The 27,235-nt window shown below is 40.3% G+C and overlaps 1 protein-coding gene and 1 long non-coding RNA gene across 3 annotated transcripts in view; one reads left to right on the forward strand and one right to left on the reverse strand.

Annotated features, from left to right (window-relative positions):
• The first annotated feature begins 432 nt into the window (after positions 1-432).
• On the forward strand, positions 433-26,437 carry LOC108498981. 2 transcript variants are annotated; one of them, XR_001875371.1, is made up of 3 exons: positions 433-510; positions 1,269-1,335; positions 26,179-26,437. It is a non-coding gene; the product is annotated as an uncharacterized LOC108498981 (long non-coding RNA). The 2 variants fall into 2 exon arrangements; XR_001875370.1 differs by lacking the exon at positions 26,179-26,437 and adding an exon at positions 4,459-5,843.
• The window catches only part of SLC9A4 (solute carrier family 9 member A4), a 32,443-nt gene continuing 29,500 nt past the window's right edge, over positions 24,293-27,235 (reverse strand). Inside the window, exon 12 of the mRNA XM_017818344.1 lies at positions 24,293-26,403. Within this exon, the coding sequence (XP_017673833.1) occupies positions 26,102-26,403 (302 nt within the window). The 3' untranslated portion in view covers positions 24,293-26,101. The remainder of the gene's footprint in view (positions 26,404-27,235) is intronic.

The following is a 27,235-nucleotide window of genomic DNA, read 5'->3' on the forward strand; positions in this document are numbered from 1 at the left end:
TAGAGCACACTGTTCTGCATGCCTCTATAGCAAAGCATGTCTTTCATGAATTCCAATAAAACTAAAGCAGGAAGTAAGGGTTCTCCTTTTTTCCCCTGATTTATCAGTGGCTACTGTTTCTGTAAGGTGTAAAGCTCAGAATCAATTAGCTGAATACCTGTAGTTGTTACTTAACCCCTAGAACCTGAAAAGAGGGCACTAAGCCTATTGCTTTTAATGACATAACAGTAATAACAATTGTTCTTTATTTTATCTACAATTCAGCAAAGAAAACGTTCTAATATCAAACCAGTGTATACACCATCTAACCCTCTAGCTGCATGTAATATCTTCATATCTTCTTTTATTTGTTATATTAGATTCTCTGAAATAAGAGGATCAGATAAACATTGCCAATTCTGAGGACATTTCATTTATATGGAAAAGGAATACAAAAAGAAAATGCTCTTTCTTTTCTGGATCTCCTAGTTCCTGTCAGACCATCCGTAAGAAGAGAAGTCTAACCCTCAGGTGAGGGAGATAGCATTAAATTTCATATGCAAATCAGATTAAAAATCATAAATTTAATTCAGTCTGAAATCATAAGATCTGTAATTGTACATGTATGTCACATTTTATGACCTTTCCTGCAGATGAAGAAAAATACGGTTATGAAAGTGTCAATACACTTTCTCCTAGGAACAGTGTTACAGATCCCTTGTAGTTATCTACATTATCTCACTGGACTGAGAATAATCTTCAATAATGTCAATGCAAAAGCATTGGCAAGAGCAAGCTGGCCAAAGCTTTTAGAAGTATTGTTATTTATATACTGTCCCATTGACCCTTTTCTCTAATATCACTTCACAATCCAGTGGTGGATTCACCGTCCCTGGAGGTTTTTAAGATGAGACTGGATGTGACACTTGGTGCCATGGTCTAGTAACCACAGCAGTGCTGGATGAAGGGTTGGACTTGATGATCTCAGAGGTCTTTTCCAACCTGGTTGATTCTATGATTCTATGATCTATGCTGGAATTCTTATGCCCATTCAACTGTCACAGCCAAAATACACTGTAGGGCAGGTAACTGGACCACTGTCCAACAGCTCTGGCAGGTGCAGCAGCCAGCAGATCAGTGTTTGGAAATTGGGAAAAATTGGCTGAGGGTTTCCCTTTGCCAGAAGAGGGGAATGAAGACTTTAGGTGGAGAAAAGATTAGGCATACAAAAGTGGTGGAAGGTTCCTTCTCACAGAAAATGTTCTTCATTACTGCCCTTTTCATTACAGGCAGTGAGGGATGACAGAGCATGGCTGCTGCATACTGGCAGAGACAGAGAGTTGCTTCAGCACCCAGGTAATGCCCTTACAGCCACAAGGTTTCTCCCAGGCATGGGAAAATGGACCCTTCCTCAGGGCACCATCCACACATTTGCAATTATTTGTCCTCTGACTCATCTCCTCTCCAAAAATAAACAGCCACACGCAACAGAAATCCTTCTAGCTCTGACACTGCTGTGGGTCTTGGTACTAGGCTAACTCTCTTTATATATTATGAAAATGAGAAGTTGGCAAATGGAAAGAAAAACAAAATGATGGAAAGATGTCACTAATCCTGAGGCTGGTGGCTTACATGCCAGTAATAAAAAGGGAAATAATATATTGACACAGATCTCAAAACACTGGGAGAGTGAAGAAAATGAGAGTTGAGATTAATTATAAGAGTTGATACTGTCTATTGTTACATCAAAATAACATATTTTATGGATGGATTGTATAGATGAGAATACCCACTATTTGAGTAGGAATTGCCTTTACAGGATAGCACAATACAGCAGGGAAGCAAACCCTATTTGACTTCAGAGCTAGTTGAAATAGATGCAGTGAAGCTCAGCACAGTATAAGGTGCTGAAGGTCTTAAAAGGATTCTCTCAGTGTTTGCAGCACATGCTGCTTTTCACTGCCACCAGACCTGTGCAGCTGGTCCCACAGATGCTGAGGGGTTTCGTCACCAGTGGAAGGTCTTTAAATCTCAGAGATTTGCCTGAGACGGGAGAATGGGGTATAATATTCCCATTATCTCTGCTTCACCCAGACCATATGAGACAGCAGCAGCAGCTTCACTCCCCTCCACTGCCCCTCGAACTCTGCCCAACCCTGCAGGTATCTGCACAAAAAGTAGTTCCACCTGAAGCCATGACCAGGGCCATCACTATATGAAGAAAAATATTCCTGAGCTTCAATGCTGCCTGAGGAGGGGAGGGAGAGGGTCCCCTCAGCCAGGGAGAGCTATAGAGGAGACGTGAAGGTGTGTTCCTGGCGCCGCAGTGTCTCGTCATGGCTCTGCACCTGACAATTCAATGCATCTGCTCCCACTTCAGAACAATTTTCTGTCGGGTCGCTCCGCACCATTTCAATGACAGCACAAACAGAAAGCACGTACACCGAACTTGCCTGATGGCAACTGATCCATAGAGGACCTTCCCGCAATGCCCCCACCGCTGCCTCCCTGCCCGCACTGTGCCGTGCCATCTGCTGCCGCAGTACTTTCATCTCCTTAATTCTGCTCGCAGGCATTGTCTGTTTTACCAGACACAGTGCTAACAGCATTTCACGTGACAAAGTGCGTGCTATTTTATACATCAAGATGCTAATTCACATGATTCAGTTTGTTTACCTTTTAACCCATTTATTGATTACTACTGGAAATTGCTGCCAGAGCAAGGGACTGCTCAGGGTACCCACAGTGTGCTGGTTGCAAAGGAGAGGCATTGGCAGTCAGACCACACAGGTTTGCAATAGCTCGGGTGGTTCATACAGGTGTTATGACAGTTTAGTTTTACTTTTGCTGTAGCAGGCAGTGAGACTTTCTCATTGTAGGCATGACGCTGAGTTACAGGGTTGTATGTGGTCTGTGATTATTAATCCAGCTTTATCTTTACAGTAGGAAAGATCTATATTGCTATTTTAAAAAAATCTGTTTCTACAATGAAAAGAAAAAAGTAATTTGAACAAATTAGAATTATCACTTTATCATAAATTTAGCTCCATTTTTTGGGGATTCCCTAAAAATAATGACATAATATTTTCATACTTGATTTTCTGACCTGTCTTTGATATCAAGGAAGAATTTCTGGAAAATGTTACTGTGACTATTTCAATAAATAGATCTCCTGTGAGCAATATAGTAGGTGTTCTCTAGTAAATTTATCAAAAACATGAAAATGGTTAGGGGAAATTTGTAAATATATTAATAAATATTTGTCCATCATTTTCATTGCTATTCTAGTTTGGCAGATATTTTCAACAGATTAAAAAAAAAAGTTATATTTTATTCCTGATATTTTATTTTGATGCAAATTAACACTGTGCAGAGAAGCTTACTCTTGAATACTTCTTAAATTTTCCCTGACACAGTTCATATAGCAGTATTGTAAAATCTGTGTTCCTTGTTCAGAAGAAAAGTATAAATTTCACCATTCTTCCTAGTCACTTAACTAAAACAGCCAAAGGCTTTCTCCAGTTTTCCCAAAAAATATAGCGCAGGAGATTTAAACACAGACCACCTTGCTGAAATATATTAGGATGTTACTAAAATAAATTTGTTAAAAATTCTAGTATTTTCATTAGAACAAGGGAATAAATTTTCAGGCTACATCAGGTAAAGAGGTGATTTGTCTTGAATCTGTAGCTGTATGGGAATCAAAGTACCACAAGGAAAACCTCTGCCTGTTGTACATGCAACTAGGATGTTCAAAGAGTTAAGTGAAAACAGACACCTAAGAGGTGACATAGGGATTTTTTTACTTATTTAGAAGTAATCTCATTGGAAATTTAAGGACTATAAAATACAAATATGCTTGACTGAGAGTTTTTGATTTGATAGGGGAGCTGGTCACTCACCTACATTTATTATGTTAATAAACATTTCTCAAATTCTCTTCCATTAGGGATTAGACTCTCTTTATGAGGGCTGTGTCACCGGGCCTTGACTGTATAACTCTGTCTCTAAATCCATTAATTAGTGAATGAATATCTCAGCTATAGAGTGATTTATTTTCTGGAATCAATAGTCCATTGAGGATGTGTTTTTCTACAGCCTTTTCCAGGACTGCTTAGCAACTGTCCCCATAAACCACATCCACCAGAGGCATTATACCTTCCTCATATGGGCACTTTAATGGCAGCAATTTAGCTGTGCACGTCTGAACTTTGGTAAGCCATTTTAAGGCCCTTGCAATGTTAACTGTTTTGTCTGCACAAACTGGTTTTTTAGCTGGAAAGAGTTGAGAAAGGGCACAGGTACTGGCAGTTGCCTAATATTCCAGGATTCAAGGAGTGACAGATGCAGCAGTTGCCTGGCTATAGATGTGGAACATGAGGGAAGGAGCATAGCTATTTCTTTAATCTTCAAAAGCAGCCCAATGAATGAAGTACTGAATTCAGAGTGCTGAACTCTGCTTTTCTGGTTTTCTCTTAGGCCTCACTCAGCAGCTGCTGCCACACAGCACCAGTCAAAGTTATTCCAGCATGAAGCCCTGAGGGAGTAATGTATTGCTGCTTCTGTGGATTATAGGCAACCACTTCCCCAAAGCCAGAGATAATCTGTGTATTAGAGTAATTGCACCCATGTGAACACTCTCCCAAAGACTTCTCCTAAGGCCGTCCCCAGCCAGCAGGTGTGTACACAGGCACTTTGCTCACCGTGAGTAAGCATCTCTAGTGGGTTCAGCCAGGAAAGCCTTTTGTGCCTCCTATCAAATAGCAGAGAGGTTTTGGCAGCATTACAGAGCATCAGAATTAAACATCATCCCCAAGAACAAAAAAGCTGATGGTCCTACCATCAGCTGCTGCAGGAGGACTAAGTGATGTGTCTAAGTCCAAAGGGATACTTATAACCCAGGAAGACTAATAATCCACGAAGTTAATTTTTGCTATTACTTGAAAGTAAAGTGCCCTTCTTCTGTTCATAAGACAGACAAAATTGAGAAGAGATGCCCAGAGTGGTTTGTGCTGTTTTTCCTTTCATTAGTTGTGTTTCAGACGATCTGGGAAATTACATTGTTGGGCACATTTGCTGGAAATCTAGAATTGGAGATGACAGACTCATCTCCCTCTCTAAAGGATTAGAACAATCTAATTGTTTAATAGGTAAGCAACATGTTTAATGTTTAAACTGTAAATCCCTTCTTTAGCTCACTCTGCACCAGGACACTTAGTCATTGAATGATTTCTGAGGCTGTGTCCCCATGCTGGCTGTCAAAAGTAGCCACTGTTCTCAAGCTTAGCACCTGTCACTGCCATGAATACAGAAATACTAATTTAAATGTTTAACTTCGGGGGCAAAAAAAGTTAATGACTAAAAGAATGCCTCCAGTTTCAGCCTTCCAATGGCATCAACAATGATGAGAATTTTCCTTTGAAAATAGAGCCTGATAGGGTATGGTAGATATGATAAGCATATTTTTTAATGCTTTCCCTTGAGTTCGACTGTTGGAGTTGGTGACTGAAGTGATTCCTTTAGCGCTGTAGCCCATATTTACAACAGTAGTAACCTTTGAAGCATAGAGGTTCAGCCTCTGTTTGCAAAGGGCAAGGTGAAGACTGACCCAATCCTGCTAAGCTACACTTCCTACTTGCTCTTTGCTAGTAGATTAATAGCACAAGCATGTTGAACAAGTGTTGTTTTCAAAATGCTGAGGGGTTGTCAATTTTTTTCCCTGAAGAAAATTTCATTTAAAAATAAATGTTATAATGTTTCTCAAGTAGTTCTGAAGCAAGTAAAAATGTGTCCAAGCCATGCTCCCTATCACCTTATTCTCTGTTAAGCACAGCCTAAAGTCTGTTTTCCCTCTCACCAACATGAGCTGGTTTGTACAACAAAAAAAGGCCCCATTTAGGCCCTTGATAAGGGCTTTTCTTAGAGGACTAAGATCTTCAGCAGGAGTCTAGTCTTACAGAATGTCATCCTGTAGCAGGGATGCTGCTCAGTTTATAACAGTTCCTGGAATTGCTGTACATATGTGGGGTGAACAGGGAACTGTTCACCCCACAGCCCCTTTCTCATCTGCCCCTTGTTTCTGACACACTCTTGTCTCTCCTCTTTATCCCAAGAACCTACCTACAAAATACAAATAAATGCACCCTGTTCTTGCTCAGTCAGAGCTGAGCAGCGCTGGTCTTCATTGAGCTATAGGGAACTATCCTTTAGCAATGGTGAAAAAATCCACCTCAGATTCTCTACAACCCCAAGGCTGACTCTGTCTAGAGTGATGCTATACATATTTCACTGAAGCCAGGAAAGTGTTCCTGACAGCTGAAGCAGAAGCAGTCCCAATACAAAGACATTTTGTAATTTGAGTTGCCCTTAAAGGTAGTTTGTGAATTGCTACAGTGATCAGCCAAAGAATTAACTGTCTACACTAATACTGTGTATGCAGGGGTTGAAGAGTGACAATATTTATCTGGAAACAGAATTAACCTAGAATAGGTGTTATTTTTTTATACACTATACACTATAACTTTCTTTTAGAGTTCAGAAAGACACATTTCAAGAGTTGATAAATTCTTCTTTCTTTTCAGTCTCTTGAGTTTGTATTTTGCTTATCTTTCCTTAGTTTTCCTTATTTCTTATTTCTCTTAATCCACTGTATCCACTGAAGGTAATTAGCTATTGCCTTCATCTCTTACGTCACCGTATTTTCATTGGAGAAGGTTAATAAACCTGTGCAGAATCTTTAACCGATGATCTCAGCTGCCTGGCTTTATGACCAGTAGACTGGTGCGAACACAGGTTTTCCACTTGACTTGGTGGAAGTTTGGCTTTAAATTTTACACAGAATGTTATTTATGGCTTGTTTTCAATAAAAATTAGTCTAGTTCATTGTTCCTATGATTCATGTGTAAAAATAAACCTTCCTCACCTCTTCGCATAATCCTGTCCATGGGAAAGTCAGCACAAAACAATCAGGTAAGAAATTAAAGAATATCATTCATTCATTCAAGAAGACATATCGTTGGAAAGTCCAACCTTCCCGTAACTCCTTAAAGATGAAGTATGTTTGGGAGAATATAGTCAGTGAGGCTGCGAGAGTTAAAAGAAAGGCTTTGATTTGAAGTCCCCTGTAGACACCATAAATTTAGAGTCAAAAGGACTACAGCTGTTAAATTCTGCCTCTGCACTACAGAGATAAAGGGTACTGCATTCAGCTGCATATGAAATACCCCCTAACCTACAGCCTGGATTTTAGCACTTCCTAAGTGGAATAATATCAGTATGTGAGTTTAACAGAGCAAAGCTGCAGTGGTTAGAGCAAGCAGTAGTCAAGCATCAACCCCTTTTTTTTTCTAGAAAAAGATTTCTCATGATCTCAGAGATTGAACCCCATGCCTTATTTAACACTGGGGCCTCTGGTGGTCTAGTAGTTAGGGTGCAGGACTCTCACCGCTGTGACCCGGGTTCGATTCCCAGCCCCCCGGGCAGATGGAGCTCGTTAGCCCTGTGAGGCAATCCATCTAAGAGAAGGTCACTCTAAACAAACCTACGTTCTGAGGACCTCACTGCCACTGTCCAAGCTTGCTCGGCCCCGGCAGATGAACCTCAGGATTAAAGGGTGGGCTCAGTTCAGCGCACGCTGTGTCTCACCTAAAAAATCCACTGCGCAGGCTCGAAGGGTTAATGACCTTTCCCAAATCTTCGCTCGCAAAGACTGGCCATTATTATTTAACATTCCAATACAGAGTAAAGAAAAATGCACAATATTTTCATTATCAGAGGTTACCAAATTAAAAAAAAAAAAAAAGTAACAGCCCAAATTGCTGATATTGTGAAACTTCTCAAAGAATTTTATATGCCGTTTTAAGTTGGAAAGATGAGTACAGGAGGTTTCAGGGGAAGAAAAATGTGGACTTTTCATTGGAAAGCTTTGAGTGGAAACTTTTAATAAACTAATGGTTTCTCACTGCTCTAAAAACAAACTGGACACATTGGCATAATGAGGAAGATGTCAGATTTTCTTTGTCTGAGTGAAATGAATTCAGTTAGCTTTATCGGCATTTGATAAACATTTTAAATGGAAGATATATGTAACTTATACCACTGGAAAAATCTGATTAACCTTTACAGTGTTCACAATCCTTTGGTGATCACCAGTATCACTTTGGCTCTCATACCCTCTTAATCTATCTATATTCTGGGTTTGATTGTACTGGAATGATAATAGTTTAGAAGAGGACAAATTTACTGCTTCCACAACAACAAACAGCCAGCCTCTTTTCCTTTTATATATAGATATTTAATTTAATATCTATATGAATACATGGTGTGTGGTGGGGTCCTGGGCTGGCTCTAATCCCAAACCTGGGCAGATGGAGTTTGCTTAGCCCCGTAAGGCCATCCATCTAAGAGAAGGTCACTCTAATCAAACCTACATCCTGAGGACCTCACTGCCACCGTCCAAGCTTGCTCGGCCCTGGCAGATGAAGCTCAGGATTAAAGGGTGGGTTCAGTTTCACGCATACTGCATCTCACCTAAAAATCCATTGTGCAGGCTTGAAGGCTTTACCCACATGCAAAAAGTCCTGTAGCGACGGGTGAGGGTCGAAACGGCAGGTGAAAGGTGAACTGGAAGCCTCAGACCCAACCCTGCATGCAGGAGGTTCAGGATATTGGTCATTTGAGACTGACCGGAAATGACAGTCTCTTGGGGCAGCACCCTGAACAACCAAGCAGCCTTTCCAAGGACAGCACTGCTTGCTCCACTCGGAGAGGGGCCTAGAAAAAGTGGCCTAAACAAAGCTCATCTCCACTTTCACCCGGTTGGTTAACCGCAGACCAATAAACATCTTCTTCCAATGCAGTCACACAAAGATCAAAAGACAAAGGCATGCACCTGCCTCCAAAGGTGTACCAAAATTAACTCTAGCATGTTGGAACATCAGAACTATTCTGCGGATAGCGGATGTCCTGAGCGACGTTCTGCCCTAATTGCCCATGAACTGGCTCGTCTCAACATCGACATTGCTGCTCTCAGTGAAGTTCGCCTTCACGAGGAAGGCAGCCTCAGAGAACACGGTGCTAGTTACACACTCTTTTGGTCAGGTAAGCCCAGAACCGAAAAAAATCTCTCAGGTGTCAGCTTCATGATCAAAAACTCTATTCTTCCCAAACTCGAAAATCTGCCGACAGGTCACTGTGACCACATTATCTGCCTACGCCTTCCACTCCACAACAACCAACACATCGTCCTCTTTAGTATATATGCCCCAACTCTCCAAGCTGACCCTGCCAAAAAAGATAAATTTTACGCTGACCTGCGCCGCCTTACCCAGAAGGTTCCTGCAGATGATAAGATCATTATCCTTGGTGATTTCAATGCCAGAGTAGGTAAGAATTTTGAAGCATGGAAAGGTATGTTAGGCAAGCATGGTGTTGGAAACTGCAATGATAACGGTCGACTTCTGCTAGAATTCTGTGCAGAGCAACAGCTCACCGTCACTAATACTATCTTTCAGCAGAAAAATAGTCTGAAGACAACCTGGATGCACCCCAGATCTAAACATTGGCACCTCATCGATTATGTCTTGGTGCGACGGAGAGATGTCTGCGATGTCCTCCATACCCGCGTGATGCCCAGCACAGAATGCCAAACAGACCATCGGTTTGTGCGCTGTAAACTCAATTTCAAGCTCAAATTCAAACCCAAAAGGCGCAGTATCCCAAGGAGAAGACTCCAAGTTAACAATCTCCAATCAGTCACAGTAAGAGACAAATTCCAGGCTAACCTTCAAACTAGGCTCGAAAACCATTCCACAGATTCTGCAGATTCCTCCCCTGAATCAACTTGGCACCATATTAAAAACAGCATCCTGCAATCCTCTGAAGAATCCTTAGGGTTCTCCCTCAAGAAGAACAAGGACTGGTTTAATGAAAACAATCAAGAAATCCAGGACTTGTTGAGGAAGAAGAGAACCACCCACCAAGCACACCTTGCACTGCCATCCTGTCATGCAAGAAAAACAGCCTTTCGTCTTGCATGCAGCAAGCTCCAACAGAAACTCCATGACATCCAGAACAAGTGGTGGATCAATCTAGCTGTAAAAACTCAATTATGTGCAGATACGGGTGATCACAAAGGATTCTATGAGGCCCTGAAAACAGCATATGGGCCTACATACCAGGTACAAAGCCCTCTACTCAGCACTGATGGGCAAACGCTCCTGACAGATAAAACCTCCATTTTGAATCAATGGTCTGAACACTTTCAGACTCTTTTCAGTACCAACCATGTAGTCCAAGACTCAGCAATTCAGTCCATCACGCAACAACCGGTAAAGTATGAATTGGACACTGCCCCCACTTTAGGAGAAACCCTCAAGGCCATACAGTAGGTGAAAATCGGCAAGGCAGCTGGGACTGATGCAATTCCACCTGAAGTCTGGAAACATGGGGGCCTCGCACTCCATACCAAATTTCACGAGTTTGTGGTGCGCTGTTGGGAGCTCGGTGAACTACCGTCAGACCTTCGTGATGCAGTCATCATCACTTTGTATAAGAAGAAAGGTATTAAATCAGATTGCTCAAATTACCGTGGTATTACTTTGCTCTCCATTGCAGGCAAAATCCTGGCAAGAACACTCTTGAACAGACTAATACCCGCTATAGCTGAAGAAATTCTACCTGAAAGTCAGTGTGGTTTCAGAGCCAACAGGAGCACCACAGACATGGTATTTGTTCTCAGACAACTGCAAGAGAAGTGTAGGGAACAGAACAAAGGTCTTTATGTAACCTTTGTCGGCCTCACCAAGGCTTTCGATACTGTGAGCAGAAAAGGTCTGTGGCAGATTTTGGAACGTTTAGGTTATCCCCCCAAGTTCCTTAAAATGATCATCTCACTCCATGAGGATCAACACGGCCAAGTCAGATATGGCAACACACTTTCTGACCCCTTTCTAATAAAGAATGGCATGAAACAAGGCTGCGTTCTCGCTCCTACCCTATTCACAGTCTTTTTCAGCATGATGCTCCAATGGGCCACGGCAGACCTCAATGATCAGGACGGTATCTACATTCGATATTGTACTAATGGAAGCCTATTCAACCTAAGGCGACTGAAGGCCCACACCAAGACCTTAAACCATCTTGTCCGGGAGCTGCTTTATGCTGATGACGCCGCCCTTGTTGCACACACAGAAGCAGCTCTGCAGTGTTTAACATCCTGCTTTGCAGACGCTGCTGAGCTCTTTGGGCTGGAAGTCAGCTTAAAGAAGACAGAAGTTCTCCAACAATCTGCACCTCAGAAAGTCCCCCATCATCCCCATATCACCATTGGTCAATCAGAGCTCAAATCAGTCCAGCAGTTTAATTACCTAAACAGCCTCATCTCCTCGGATGGTAAGATTGACAGGGAGATAGACAACAGGTTAGCAAAGGCATATAGTGCCTTCAGAAAGCTTCATAAAAGAGTTTGGCGAAACAAACACCTGAAGAAAAGTACAAAGATCAGTGTTTACAGAGCCATTGTGCTGTCTACTCTCTTATATGGATCTGAATCATGGGTCATCTACCACCACCACCTGCGTCTCCTAGAACGCTTCCATCAATGCTGCCTCCGTACAATCCTAAACATCCACTGGTCAGATTATGTGACCAGTACATCTGTTCTTGAACAAGCAGCAGTCACAAGTATTGAGGCCATGTTGCTGAGAACACAGCTGCGCTGGGCAGGGCACGTCTCCAGGATGAAGGACCACCACCTCCCTAAGATCTTGCTATATGGTGAACTTGCCACTGGCTGCCGCAAGAGAGGAGCCCCAAAGAAAAGATACAAGGACTCCCTGAAACAACATCTCAGCCTTGGCCGTATTGATCACCATAACTGGTCTACTCTGGCCTCAAATCGGGAGAACTGGAGACACACCACCTATAACGCTGCTGATGCTTTGGAGAAAGCACACAGGATCACCCTTGAGGAGAAAAGGCAACGCAGAAAGAATCGTGCCTTGCAGAATATACCATCTAAGGAGTCTTTCTGTTGTGCCTTTTGCAACTGGACATGCCCGTCTCGTATTGGCCTTTTCAGCCACCAACGCACTTGAAACAAACGTGGGTAGAGCCCTTCCCAAATCTTCATTCTCAAAGCCTAGCCATGATGATGATATGAATACATGTACACACACTCACACATACATGCACATATGAATATAATTTTATTTATATTTTATATATTTTCCGTGTAATTAGCTCTGATACATAGTCCTATATTTGAAACTATTTTTCGCTTTCTTCATGAATGCAGATATTGCAACTAGAATCTGCTCCTGTATTTTTAAATCATTTCAGCTAGGCATAGATACATAAATGTTAGAGTTCCCAACTTAATTACAAGCATTTGAAAGAGATAAAAAAAGCAGCAGGATTTGATCCCACAATTACATATGGGTATCAAAACGTGAACATACCTTTTAATAAGAAAAAAGGCTGCACAGGGAAGAAAACCAGCAAGCAAACAAACAAACAAAAAAACCCCAAACCCTCTAGAAAACCATTTTTATAAGCATAGCAGAAAAGTGCAGAGGAATGGTAAAGTGTGTTCTGATGCCTACAACAAACAAATCTACTCATAGAAGCCATGTCAGGATAGCATTACTTTATTGAGAAGATTGTATCCATTTCCTTGTATTTTAACCTGCCTCTGATTACTTTCTTATGCAACAGGCTTTCTTGGAACATTGCATCACAGAAAAAAAAGGTGGAGCAATTATATTCATAGTCATTAACTACCAGTATTTTTTTTAACTACTCCTGTGTGAGATTCCATAGATATCTTCTGAGAAAGGAATATACTGCCAAAAAATGGAATTAGCAAAATTTCTAACAGAATTGACAAATCTATCATTTCTTGATACACAGAAATAAGTAAATCCCCTTTTCCATTTGCAGGTGCCTTGGAAAATGCCAGTTCTGAGGAGAGGAGCAGAGGCTGCATATCTGTCCTGTGCAATTAATCTCTGCTTGTCTTGTGGGGAAATAAAATTGTCACATAAGTAATTTGGTTCTCATCTCAGCTAGACCAGCATCTTGGTGCCAATCCTATAATGGTAGCATTACCCATCCCATAGTATTTGAAATAAACCAGAGTAGTTAGGAATCAGAAAAACCTTGGAGAGGAAAGAGGAATCTGTCTGACCTGTGTTTTCTATTGCAGAAGTCAAATACCTTAAAACTTGAAGCTGTATGAATTCCAGTAGTGAAGGGCTAACAATGTTTTGATCCTACATGTAGTCCAGTCCTAGCAGCAGGATTCCAAGACTCAGTACAATGCACATGTGAACAGATGCATTCTTTAGGCAAAATAGCTGGGCTTCTTAGATGAACATGGACACAGGGCTTATGATATAGGTGATGATACAGCTGTTCTGATTCTGGAAATTGCTTTTTTAGAGCTCATGCAAGTATTTGGGTACAGAACTACAGTAAAAAGTATCAGCATGCTTTTAACAACTGCTCACAAGTTCAGCCCTAGCATCACATAAAATGTATCCAGATGCTGATCAAGAAAGACCAAAATCTATTAAACCCCCTTCAACTCCTCATTAAAGGTAGTCATAATTTTATTTTTAGGGTGCCTCATCTGTCCTTTAGCAATGGCACCTTGGGATCTATTTAGAGCTCCTAGAATGCAGCAGGCACTTCATAAGAGCCTACTTGTTACTGCCCAGGCTCATCAATCACTGCCTGTAGATGCTGCCTCTTACAGCTGAGCATGAAAGACACCCCACCTTGATAAGCTGGGCACACATCTGAAGCCAAATGTGGTGGATTCCAATCCTATGTTTTCCCACTGCTGCTATTAAAATCACAGACCAACCTGAGCAAGGTGCCTCCTCCCTCATTGGTCATTGCATGTACCTCTTTTCCTGAATATTTTCTTACAGTGCTGGAATGGAATATAACTTTTGGTCCTTGCTAAGAGACTTGTAGTAGTGTGCATTCCCCGGGTATTTTCCAAGTGACTACTCACTAGAGGAGAAAGGAATCATGGATGAGGGATTGGACTAGATGACCCTCAGAGGTCCCTTCTCAACCATTCTGTGATTCTATCATAAGAAGGGATTTTCCCTATCAGCCTTGCAGTGGTTGCCTCTCTGGGAATTTTTGATGAAGCCTTCTTTCCTGGGATTGAGACTAAGGTTTCTCGCACCTGCAGTATGCTAAAAGAGGTTGAACAGAGAGATACAAATTGCCAAAATCACAAGGGTCAAAAGAACAGCAGGTTCAGATGCAGTTTTTGGAAGCGGGCATAATTGGTATGATTCAGAGCTGGCACTGAGCAGAGAAGTTGGCTTCTAACTCAGGAGGTCAATGAAACTCTGGGTTTGAACTGTCCAGTTTACCCCAAGAAATCATTCCTGAATGCTTCTGTGTCAGGCCAAAACCAGAAAGTATGTAATTCTCCTCACTGCAGAAAATCAAGCAATTGACCCAACCAGCAATTACTGCAGGATCCAGATAATCCTCACATACAGAGTGGAGGAGAATTTTGGGGCTGTTTGAAAGAGAATATCCTGCCTTCTTGAACTCAGTTGCAAAAAAATCCAAATCCAAATGGGATTTCACCCTACATTATGCTATTGTGAGTGTGGAGATTTTTTGGTTATAGATAAGGATCAGCCAGGGTTTATTGCAAAGTTTATTTTGTAGTAAGCCTGTAGCAGCAATTAAAGTTCCAAAACAGTTTTCACATACTAGTAATTTAAAGAAAAGTACATCTCTGAAGATGTAATTTTCCATTTTTAATCTCTATCCAAAGATATTCATTAACTTTGAGCAAATTCCTGTCAAACAGTTATAATTGTATGAAAAAAGATACTTTTCCAGATGTTAAAAAAGATGACTGCTGACTTTTTCCTTTCTCTTCTATAAGATAAGCCAAAAGAGATGACCTTTGAAGACTGGTACATAAACACAACTCAGGAACTTGTTCATAAATGCACTATAAGATTAAACTGGTAAAGAACTAAATTATAAAACCTGAATGCTGGGTATTAAGAATGGACAGTAGAAAAAGTGACAATAAGGCATTTCGATTTCTTTTGAGTCACAGCCTGCTTCCTAAACTATACCTGAGGTCACAAAACTAATCCATGGGGAACTGGGACTCAGCTTTAGCACAGACATCAGAGCATGGGTGACTTCAGCCTCAGTGCAAAAGCTGTAGCTATGTACAACCTTACAAATCTTCATTTTAGAATTATGTCAAGCAACTTAAAAAAAAATTTCTTACCATAAGGTAAGACAATAACTGGCAGAAAATAATTATTCTTCATATAGAATGATTCTATGTGCTATTGTAACATAGAATTAATTTACTTAATATATAAACTTCCAGGAATATAGCCTTTTCTTGGATTATATTTAGAAGAGTGAGTGTGTATCTGGACTCCTTTAACATGTAGTGGTCTCTGTAGGATGATAACATATTGAGGAAAAGAAATCTTTTTTCCAGCCTACCACCCAGCTATACCTCACATCCTGACCACTGTGCAAAAAAATTTGTCAGATGCATGCAGAGAGAAAAAAAAACAGACACAATTTCCCAGTAGTCAATGAAGATCTTTTCCAGGATAAATAATTATACATAGAAGATAAATCAATAATTTCTTCATGCCTGGCAGCATGTAGTTCTCAAGTAGGCAGCTATAATATTTTGCTTTACAGCAAAAATTGTATAAAGATGCCATAACATTTACGGCGTCTATGACATATGCAAACTAGGATTGATTTTAATTCTTTAAATTTGGTGTATCTTGATCTTCTTAGACTGACAGAGCAAGTACACCTCTAATATCAAGTTAATAATATCATAATGCGCTGGTAAATTATTTTGGCTTTTAATTTTATCTATATCAAAATAAGATATTGCTTTATGTACAGCTTTTCATATTTTTTATTAAAAACATAATGAACTTGGTATTTTTCTCTCCTTACACTTGCAGAAATCATTCTCTACAAATCCTGAATTAAGATACCATAGTAGATACTAGTAAAATGTCATTAGCAATATCCATTTGTCTCTTGTGAGAAGGATGTTTTAGGGACAGCAGTGGTTCTGGAAATATACTAAAAATAAAACTTCTCAGGCTTTGGTGGAGGCATTAACAAACTGGAATACCTGAACAGGGAAAACTTCCATCTTGGTGACCATGGCCAGATCTGCCATAACAGCTGACACCTAAGGAAAAAGATACCAATTTGTATTGCTGTGGCTCCTAGAAAAGCCAAGCAGTGTGGGTGCCAATTCTTTACTGGGCAGTTCAAAAACATAAAATAACTTTAAGAGCACAAAGCCCTATTCTTAATTTATGCCTTTGTTTAATACTGAGTAGTCCTTAGCAAAGGCACAAGTCTGAAAACACAGACACAATACTCCCATTTCCACATACTACTTAGCTCTTAATAGGAGATTTCTTATTTATTTCAATAACTTTATTCATATGGGACTAATTCTTAAATGCTTGCCTTTAATGAGACTACTCCCAACCTTGAAGTTAAGCATTAAGGTCCAGATCCTTGTGGGTATTTACGTGTTTAATCATTTTCCTGTATCAGAACTAGACCAAAAAGACATGTTCCAAATTCTTGGTCATAAAGGCATGACAGTTCCTAGATACTTCTTTCTGCCATAGGCAGCCTGCCAACTGGAAAGCGGCTTGGCTTCAAAACTTCAAGAATACCGTGTGTCAGTCTGGCACAGGGAACTGGTCACTAAATTCCAATCATGTAATACATAGAGGCACGATGTTTTCCTTTGGTGATATAAACTCCTGGAATGCAGTATAGCACTGCAAAAAACCACATTTCCCCCTGTGTGTTATGTCTTCTGTCTTCATGCCAACGTTTTTTAATTCCACACCAAAAAAAAAGGAAAAAAATTTCTAAAAGTAGTTTTTAAAAGGCAACTATCCTGATAAGGATTCTGACTTCAGTGGGTGTTGGGAAACAGCCTTTTTCATATGCAACATGAAAGCTGTTCCTTCTTAGCACAGCTTACCTTTGGTTCTATTAATTTCCAGAAGAGGATTTGAATGTGTCACCTTTCCCTTTTGGCTCTTTAAATACATTGCTTAATTCTATCAACAGAGGTCACTGCAGCACTTTTCCTCTTTGGTGAAAGCGTGCCTTTTCCAGCAGACAAAGCAGAATTAATGGTCTCATCTAGAAGAATTTTAGTTTATCAATTAGAGACTAGTACAGGAAGACTTACACATAGTGGGAAGCTGGGAAAAAAAAACAAACTGAAACGAACTAAAGCAAAAATCCACAAATAGTAATAACAATAATAATAATAATGAGAGCTCATTTCAGCTTTGGAACTTAACTAATTAATGCAAACTTGTTTATAGTGATGTTTTGAGCTTTGTCACTATCTTTCTTTTCATTACCTAGAAACAAGATATGTACATCTGATCTTGGCACCAGCTGTTCTATTTGCTCTGTAGCGCTTAGTAAATCAGTATCAGGAATTTTTACATTAGAGAAAAATGAGAAAAAAAGCTCCTGAAAGAGCTCCTTCAAATTACTAAGACTTGATTAACACATTTGTCAGCAGTCATGACTTTCATTTAAATCTATGTTTGCATACATATGGAAATGATGGGGAAAGATTTTGGGATATTTATCATTAAGAGGAATTCAAGCCAAGGGGTCCATTTGAGCCAGCAGTAATGTGAGCCTCTCAATTTTCTATTGCTAAAGCCATTACAGCTGATAGAGCCAAATACGTTTGCAGACAGAGAGCCTTTTAGAAATAAGCCAAACACAGGAGCTGTACACAGTGAGACACTGTTAAATATATATATATATGTGTACACGTAGAAATAGCTTAGTTTAATGAGGAGGAAAAGAAGATTCATCTCAAAGCTAAACCAGTCATAATGCCTAGCTTTGAAAAGATGCTTTTCTTTCATAGGTGCCATAAGGATTGGGTCAGTGAAATACTACTTCAGGCACATTAAGCTGCACTCATATGTTCACCATTAGGGTGTCTACACAAGCAGTGGGTGTTTGAGCTCCTACTGGAGTCAGTGGAGGCTGAACTGTAGCCACCCACGTGTTCAACTGATTTATGCCCTAAGTGCCATTAGCTACCTTGAGCAGATCCCCACCAACTTCAGCCCCAGGGGTGCTGTCCAGCTGCCGTAAAGGAGCTCCAAGGGGCCTCCCTAACCTCTGACTGCTGATCCAGGGAGTAAAGGGAGTAAATGGTTCCTATGCCAAACCTGGCAACACAGATGGCTTGAGGCACCTGTGTATTACTTAGCCCTGAGTGTCTTTAGCCCTGTGCTAAAACATCTGAGGCCTGCCATCCTCATCAGATCAAAACAAAAAGCAGCAATTTCCAAGAGTTTCTGTTATAGGTTCCAAGAAAACAGTTTATTTGCCATAGTATATTTACTTCTTACAAGCCCCTACAATGTTACCAGCTTTTGGAACTAAGCAAAACTTGCCAAACATATGTAGTTTTTTAAAGGAACAACAGTGAATGTACCAGAGAAAAGTGAGTGAAAAAAGTATTTTTTCACATTTCATGTATTTTATACAGATATCTTAAATATGGCAACATTTTATGATATCTTTTAGAATACTGGGCATTTGTAGACAGCAGGTCCTGATGTCTGGCTTGAAGCAGTGCACAAATAATACACAATTTTCTGTGCAGATTGTTTCTTTTTTTATGGTGAGAGATAAATGAAGACTTTCAGCTTGTTCTTCTGTTCCTTTCTGTAGGTTTCAGTCACGTGAAAGCTTAAAGGAAGCAAAAGTAGACTCTAGGTCAAGGAAGCAGTGTCTCTTTTTCCTGGCACTGTTCCTGTAGTATGTGTACACACAGCTCATTTTCTTCGTGCAAGTTTTGCCACCTTACACATAGGGTTCTAACACTGGCATAAATCTCAGGATGTCCTGCTGCTGAACTGTCTGGACTTTGTCTTCATACAGTACCCAGAAGACACTGTGCAGCACTGCAAGTATTTTCAATATTCATCATCATGTAATATTGAAGCTGAATATATTTGGATAGCTGACTTTCATTTACATATTGTTTCCTCACCCATTGCAAGCTGCTGTGATGGGAAATTTACCCACAAATAAAGTCATGAATAAAACTAGCTAAAGGGGTTATAGGTTTTATTCCAAGATATCTTAAAAAAAAGTAAGAGCCCTTTTATTCTGACATTTGGGCATAACATTATTTTCACGCCGTATCACTGCTGATAGTACATTAGAGCAAGGAGCAAATGGTGTTAGGCTCAGTATCAAATAATGAGTCATAATTAATACTTGACAGCAGTTTAACTTCAAGCTTCTTTTATAATTTTATATTTAGCAGAATAGGTTACTGATGGGAAAGCACTGAGCAGATGTCTAATGATCTGACCTGTGTTTGCATGCGTAAAGGGATGTTGCAGATGGCTAATACCTGTGCCCCCAGCTCACTGTGGCTATTCTTGACAGATACTTCCTTTTTTCCTAGCTTTCTCCTGCAAGACTGTAGAAAAAAAGTAAGGGATGATGTTCAGTTTGGATGTTTATTCCTTACCAGCTGTTCTCTATTGATGTGGCTGCAATCTGCCCTGCCAAAGTAAACTCTGAAAATCAGAGTTTGGCATAGTTTTCTTCAGTTCATGTCTCATTTCTTATGACTGAAAGGTAGTCGAATTTTTCCATGGGTGGATTAGAAGTAAACAAGAACCAATATTAACTTTTGAAATTTCACACCTGTGTAACCAAAAAAGGAAAGAAAAAGGAGTTTCACTTGTGATTAACATTGAGACAGATTCTCAAAATGAAATGAATTAAGAAGCTTAGCTCAACAGACTTCTAGTCCTTTTAACTGGTTCAGAATATTACTCATATAACTTCACACCTTTAATTTTAAGGTTCTCCAGTATAGTGAGTTTGGCAAAACAATAAATGCAATTGTCCTGCCTAAAAAGCAGACAAAATATAAAGATAAGGTAATCTGGTTTTCCTCTCTCAGTGTTTATGTTTTATCCATATACAGAGAAAATTAGAAAAGGTACCTATGAAGAAAGGCAGCTTGGAAATATTTGTTATATTTTCCAGAGTCTCCCATAGGCTTCTAAATAGTAGTTTCCACAAATATATGACAATAAAATGTGAGTTTTGGGGATCTAATGGCTGCAGAAAAAAACTTTGAAAGTGTCAGTTCTCAAAACTGACACACCAGCAAGAAATGCTGCTGGTGAAACACTTCACGATTATTTTCATCTTCTGTTACTTAAAAGTCATGGTTCTCATTCATAGCAATTTGACAATTTCCCCTGCAGAAATCACTGGTCCTCTTTCTCTGACTACCTCTCTTGTAAATATGGATTAAGCTATCCTTCTCACATTAAACATGGTCTTCTCTACCAGCCTCTCCAGCCTGAAATTCTGACCTACTTTTCTGAATCTCATATAACCTTCCCTAGCTGCTCTTAGTATATCTGAACTTCTGTCTTTCAAGCTGGCCTACTTCCTTGGCCCACACACACAGCAGTAAATCAGTCCACCTAGAGCTCCCATTGGGACATTTGCTCTATTCCTATTGCAGCTCCTCCTCTCTGGCTCTGATAGACACATGCCTGCTCCGCTCACTGGAGTTTTAAGCCACGCCATGAGGTGAATTATCGCCCCCTGCTTTTGCACTAGTGTAACTCAGAAACTGCTTTCGGGTCTTTCATAGCATCCTTCCCCACCTCACTTGCTGGCATTATTACATAACCAGCGTGTCATCTGGGTGCTGTACAGATGGCAGAGGCAGCCCTGACTACACAGGGGTGAGCACTATTGCCCCTGGAAGAGACCATAGCAATGCCACTTTCTGGTGCACTCTGGTATATCTGGAGGGCACAGCTTGGGTGCTCCCTGCGCTAGCTGCTATCATGACCTGATTGCTGGCGCTGCCCTTGCTGCTGCATCCCTGATGATAAGCTCTCTAAGGAAGAGATTCTCCTTTTACTACACATTCTTACTTGCCAGGGATATGAGTTGAAAAGCAATACCTGCAGCAAGACTAACAGGATGTAACAGTTAATTACACTGTGCAATAAATATGAAAGTATTGCAGGCCGCTTACAACATATTGTTGACTTTGATAACTCCTTCCTGTTTTCTGCAGTATTCTACAGAAAATATTGCAATATTTGACCATTACTGCTTTTACTACTAAACTCTTTTCTCATTATAACTGTTCTTATTGTCCTATTTCTCTCATCGACTAGCAAGATCTGTTCAGGTCTGAGCTGGTTTAGGCTGGGATAGAGTTAATTTTCTTCATGTTAGCTCATATGGTGCTGTATTTTGGATTTGTGCTTAAACAGTGTTGATAACAGAGGGATGTTTTTGTTGTTGCTGAGCAGTGCTCATGATGAGTCAAGACCTGTTCTGCCTCTCATGCCACTCCACCAGAGAGCAGGCTGGGGGGGCACAAGGAGTTTGGAGGGGACACAGCCAGGACAGCTGACCCCAGTTGACCAAAGGGATATCCCACACCATGTGGTGTCATGCTTAGCAATAAAATTGAGGGAATAGGAAGGAAAGGGAGGACAATCAGAGTGATGGTGTTTGTTTGGTGTTTGTTTGGTGTTCCCAAGTCAGCATTACACATGATGGAGCCTGGCTTTCCTGGAGAAGTCTGAACCTCCACTTACCCATAGGAAGTGGTGAATTAATTCCTTGTTTTTGCTTTTTTGTGTGCACAGCTTTTGCTTTACCTATCAAACTGTCTTTATCTCAAGCTACAAGTTTTCTCACTTTTGCTCTTCCAGTTTTCTCCCTCATCCCACTGGGGGGGGAGTGAATGAGTGGTTGCATGGGGCTGAGTTACTGGCTGTGGTTAAACTACAACAAGGTTGTGGTTTATTTTATCTGCTGTCAAAGGTAGAGGCTATTCATTATTATTCCTTCCTGAAACTCACCTGTCCTGCGCTATCCTCCTGCCCAAGGAAATAGTCTGAATTCTTTCAGTTCTTGTTTCCTCTCTAGATTTTGAATAATAATTCTTCACCTTCTGGGCATGTTTCCTGTTCTAGTTCACCTTAAATCAGTATACAATTTAAATTCCAGAATACCAGGATAAAAAATAGGAGATCTTGAATTAACTTACCTTTGTAAATTATCAGCACAAGGTTCCTGGATGTGACCCAGGTTAAAGAGTCTAAGAATGTGCACACACAGTGGATTTAAATTCATTCCCTAAACCACTTCAGTTTTCTTTATGGACAGGCCTGAAAGCCTATAGACATGGAGTAAATTACTTGTAATAAGATATTGCTGTAGTTATTGCTATTTAAAAACATACGTAATGTGCTTCTTTAAGGAGAACTTTTTTGTCCAGAAGTATGAAATAACAATAAAAAAAAATAAAATGTGCAAGTTTATATTTTAGAACATATTTTATACAGGCATCTGCAGCATTGCTTCTTGGCTGTTGGCCAGCAAAACCATTAACATCAATTAATGGCACAGAAGGAAATTTTCTTCCAGTCCTATTTACTAATTGCTAGGAAAGAAAACTAAAAATAGACTTTACAAGTTTGGGGGCCAAACTGAAAAATCTGAGAACACTCTATTAACTTCCAGTTGCTCTACAGCTTTACACTCTCTGAAGTTCTGGCCCACTGGTTTAATTGAAGAAAAGATTAGAAATTAAGCAGAAGAGAGAGATTAATCTCCATCTATGCAGTACTAGTATTTTAGAAAGATTTAGTTATTTTTCTCTAATTCTATGTCTTAGTTAGGACACTGAGACCAGTTCATCATGGTATGGGTGTAACCCAAAACTGTGTATTTTATAGCCTTCCATGCCATTTCCCAGAAACTGTTGTCAATAGACTATTCACACCCTCTGCCCATAGAGCCTGACTCCTCAGGCTATAAACTAGGTGTTAAGAGGCCTGTGAGATAGGAGGATGCTCTTGTCCTCACACCCTTTGTGGAACTCCCCGCCCTGAGGGAAGTACTGAGCATTCCTGCCTGAACTGGAGGATATATAATCTTGGAGTCTTGGAACATTTTCAACCACTCGTGGGATCCAGAGGAAGACTGCAGCTCATCGCTCTCAACCAGACTTAGACCACCCCCCTCAACTGGACTGCAATCACCACTTTTGACCAGACTACAACAGCTCTCCCACCAGCAGGTTTTTCCCCTCTCCCTTTACTTTAGACTCAAGCGAGGCCCAAGGAACACCACTTTGTTCATGCCCCAGGGTACTGGGTTATACATTTGGGGTTTGTGGGTTAAGACCAACTGTTTGTTTGTATGATTGTACTTACTGTATTATTTTAATAAATTGTTATTCTGACTTATAATCTCTCCTTTGAGTTGAGTTCATTTCCCCTGCTGGTTAACTCTTAAACCAGCACATTCTAATATAAATCAGTCATTAGAAATGGAATGCTTTGCTGCCTACTTACAATTGGTAATTATATAATGCTCTATGACTTTCACAATATTTAAGGAATTTGGGAGTCAATTTTGAGTATGTTTGTCAAACATATACTGACCAAACTGCACAGACTCCTCTTTTCTATTCCCTTTCCACAGTCCCTTTCCATTCCATTCCAGACATTAATCCTCCTCATCTCCCAGAGTTTGTTTCAGTCCAGTTCCCCCATACAAGCCGTTGATTAAATCTTCTTAAAGAGGAAATGCTGAATTTGCAGCTCACAGTAATTCCTCAGTTAAACCTCTCTCTTGAGCCTCCTTTTGAAGATGACACACTATCCCCTCTTCCCCCTCCTTTCAAATTTCCACTTTCTCTCCATCACTGTCCCCAAGGATTGCCAGCAATTCATATCACCCACCAGCCACTTTTGGAGACCCCACATCCTCACGACACTGCAATGCAGAAGCACGTTCCACACCTCTGCCACCCTACCCCATATACCTCTGTGGCCTATGGACCACATCTTATAGGTACTAATTTTGCCCTTAATTAAATATCATGTGGCAACTGGGTGGTTCACAGTGCAATTTAAGACCTGATTTTGTATGATAACTGTTTCCCTTAATATCACGTTTTAATTTAGATTTATGATATGTCAATATAACTTGCTATAGGACTGAGATCTGGCACAAGGCTTTTGTTTAAAAACTCTGTAGAGAACTTCCTCTTTTGGTGGAGCTGGGTTTATTTGTTGAGTTTCAGGTACATAACTGTATTTCATTGCTAATTCAGCGTCGATACAAAAGCAAAATCCTACCCTGTTTTAATAATGTACCAGTGTTTTCATAAAAGGAAGTTGTATAATTTCTCTGGCACAATAAGGAAATACAAACAGAACTTGAGTTCCATAAAGCTTTGTACAATTTCAATACAGATGATTCATTATGACCTGCTAAGCATAAAAGCTGCAATCATGAGAAAAGGGGGGGAAGGGCTTTTATTTTTTTTCCTCTGGTGGTGCTTTTTAAATTTCTTAGTTTAGATTCTACCTGTCCTGATTCAGAAATCCTTTGTAAGAAATGTGAAGTCATAACTTACTCTTATAAATTTTTTATGGACCAGGACATACAAACGCTTAACAACAATAGAAAAAAAAAAAAGAGACATACAGGTGGCACTGCTCTCTCTAATTCTTATCTCTCTGACTCTTAGAGTAGCATTTACAGACCCTGAGTTGGGCAGCTAAGCATGCTCTGAGTGGAGGAGAGAGAAAGAAACTTGACAAAAACATGTCTGGCCTTGGTGCATTTCTTAACCATAGATTTGAGCTATAAGGGTGGGTTTATGGACTTCTGGATTCAATTCATCCCTCTGGATAAAATCAGCTCATGTACAGTTTCAAGACATAGGTGACAGTGGCAATGCTGCAGAAAAGAGCTCCATCAGAGGGACTAGGTGTCTAGGACTTAGCCTTTATCTAAAATTACTCAAGACCATACTTCTTGCTTATCCTGCCACTAGGGAGACCTACCATTAAGAGTGGAGCATGGTCATAGAGAAACACTTGGAAGGGAGCTCCGTAGAAAGGTTGGGAAGTCATGTGCTTCAGTGCACGACCTTCTGATTATTTCTGCTTTTTTGGTAAATACTTCTCTGTACAACATATAGACAGACACATTACAAAAAGCTGGGAGCAAAACACAGGGCCTCTCTTTCCTGCTAGCCAGCAGGCTACAAGGTTAGGTTCCCTTTACCTTTAATCCCAGTTTCTTACTTCCCACCTGCAGTGCTGGTCCAGTTTTAGTGTAAAGAATGGTCCACCCATTTTGGGCACACAAAGTGGGAGTGAGGAATGGAGATTAGATACAATGAAGCCTCCCACTTGCTGAATTACAAGAACATTGTGTATGTTCTTGCCATCCCACATTTACAAGTAAAAGGTATCCTGACAGCACCCTGCCTGAATAGTCCTCTGGATTTGTGCATACAAGGATACCTCCTTTATTCATCCAATGTAGGTGGGTGATAGGAAATTGGTTTAAGTAGATGGAGTTACAGACCATCACAGCAACTAACTTTAGGCACTTTTTCACAGCCAAAATCTGAGCTGACAAAAAATTCCCAAGTGCTGAAAATGTCCACTAAAAATCCTTTTGACTTAAGATCTTGTTTAGGCACCTTCAGTTTAAAAGCCCTAAAAATGCCTTTCTGCTTTTAACTTCTTTCTGGAATATCTCAGCTACTCTGAGGTCAAAAGCTCTGTGCAAGTCATCAATCTATGTATTCGCGTGTCAAGGATGCCTTTACAAATTTCCTTCCTCTGGATGCAGACCATAATTATAGAACAAAGGCAGTATCAGCTTCTACCCATAGCATTGCCTGAGCCCTACTACTGTTGCTTAAATCCAGGTTCAAACCTCTGCAAAGATCATGTTCTCCTCTTTCCTGCAGTGTTTTGTTGGAAAGAATGCTTGATATAAACATTTAAAAATTTGAGTCTTCTCTGAGCCACTAAGTACCTTGATACAGTGCTTGAAAGTGATACGAGAACAAGGACACTGGTCCCAAAAGGAAAATCATAGTTTGGTTCATATAAGAAGAGCTTTGTTATTTCTTTTGGAGCAGTGCACAAGGGGCCCTAGAGATGCAAACACTGGTCTTCTCTGCTCCTCATATAACTAATGGCCTGGCTGGTGCCATTGTTTCTGTCTCTTCTTCTGACTCATACTCCTCTACTTCTCTCACAGTGAACCGAGACTTTGGCATTAGAGCTAGATTGTCTGCTCTGGTGAAACGATGATGGCTGATTGAATTTCCTCTTCGACCTGACAGATTGGACGGACCTGCTTGTCTATCTAAGTGTGCCATTGGAATCAGCTCTTCTTGGTGGTGCTTTGCTTCGAGTGGCCGTAGTCGGGGCTGGGGTCTGAACATTAACGCCAATGCAGCATCAGAGCCACTTCTATGCTGATCTAAAGGAAAATAGACAAAGAATTAATATTTTAAAGAAGATAAAAGAGAACTGCCATGGTATTGGCAAGAGCATTCAATAAAATACAGCATTATGGTTTTAAACTCTGTAACCGAAGCATTTTAAATAATTACTATAGAATAAGAAAGAAGTCAAGAACTAAAAATAACCCTATTTTTTTATTTTCATCCCAAAGCTGATGTTTAAAAGATTTCATTTATCTTGCCTCTACTCTGAAACCCCAGCAAATAAGCACATTCTGCTATCTTTTGATGTCTCGCAGACCTGCCCAGTGCTTTCGCAGGGCAAAATTGCTCCTTTACGTAGTTCTCAATTTTCCAAAATTTCACAAGTATACATAGTAGGTACCATGGTTGAAAAGCATTTTGAAACTCACAGTAGAAAACAAAAATGTGACAAAGGAGAAGACTCTAGTGCCATCAAATATCAAGTTTACCAGTGACGTGTGATTAACAACTAGGAAGAAAAGAGTTTCATCTGAAACCAGGAGTTTGACTCTAGGGTGCATTGATTACGCTGGGTGTGTCAGACCTGCTCCTACCAGCAGTATGGTTTGCCTACACAGATCTCTTTTGCTTTCATCTCTTTCACAGTAAAACAAAAAGGCAAGAAAAAAAATTTGCACATGCAGAAGTTGTCCAAGTTTTTGATACAAACATGAAGATAAAAAATATGGTTTCAGTCACTATAGCTAATTTTGCCAGAAATTAAAAGGAATTTTTATAAGAACACCAATGCCTTTTAGGTTCACATAAATAATGTGTCCCTGTGTGTGAGGCAGGAGGAGACCAGGGGATCCAGGAATCTGCTAC

The sequence above is a fragment of the Lepidothrix coronata genome, unplaced genomic scaffold, assembly GCF_001604755.1.
Source record: "Lepidothrix coronata isolate B3197 unplaced genomic scaffold, Lepidothrix_coronata-1.0 Scaffold68, whole genome shotgun sequence".
Classification (NCBI taxonomy): domain Eukaryota; kingdom Metazoa; phylum Chordata; class Aves; order Passeriformes; family Pipridae; genus Lepidothrix; species Lepidothrix coronata.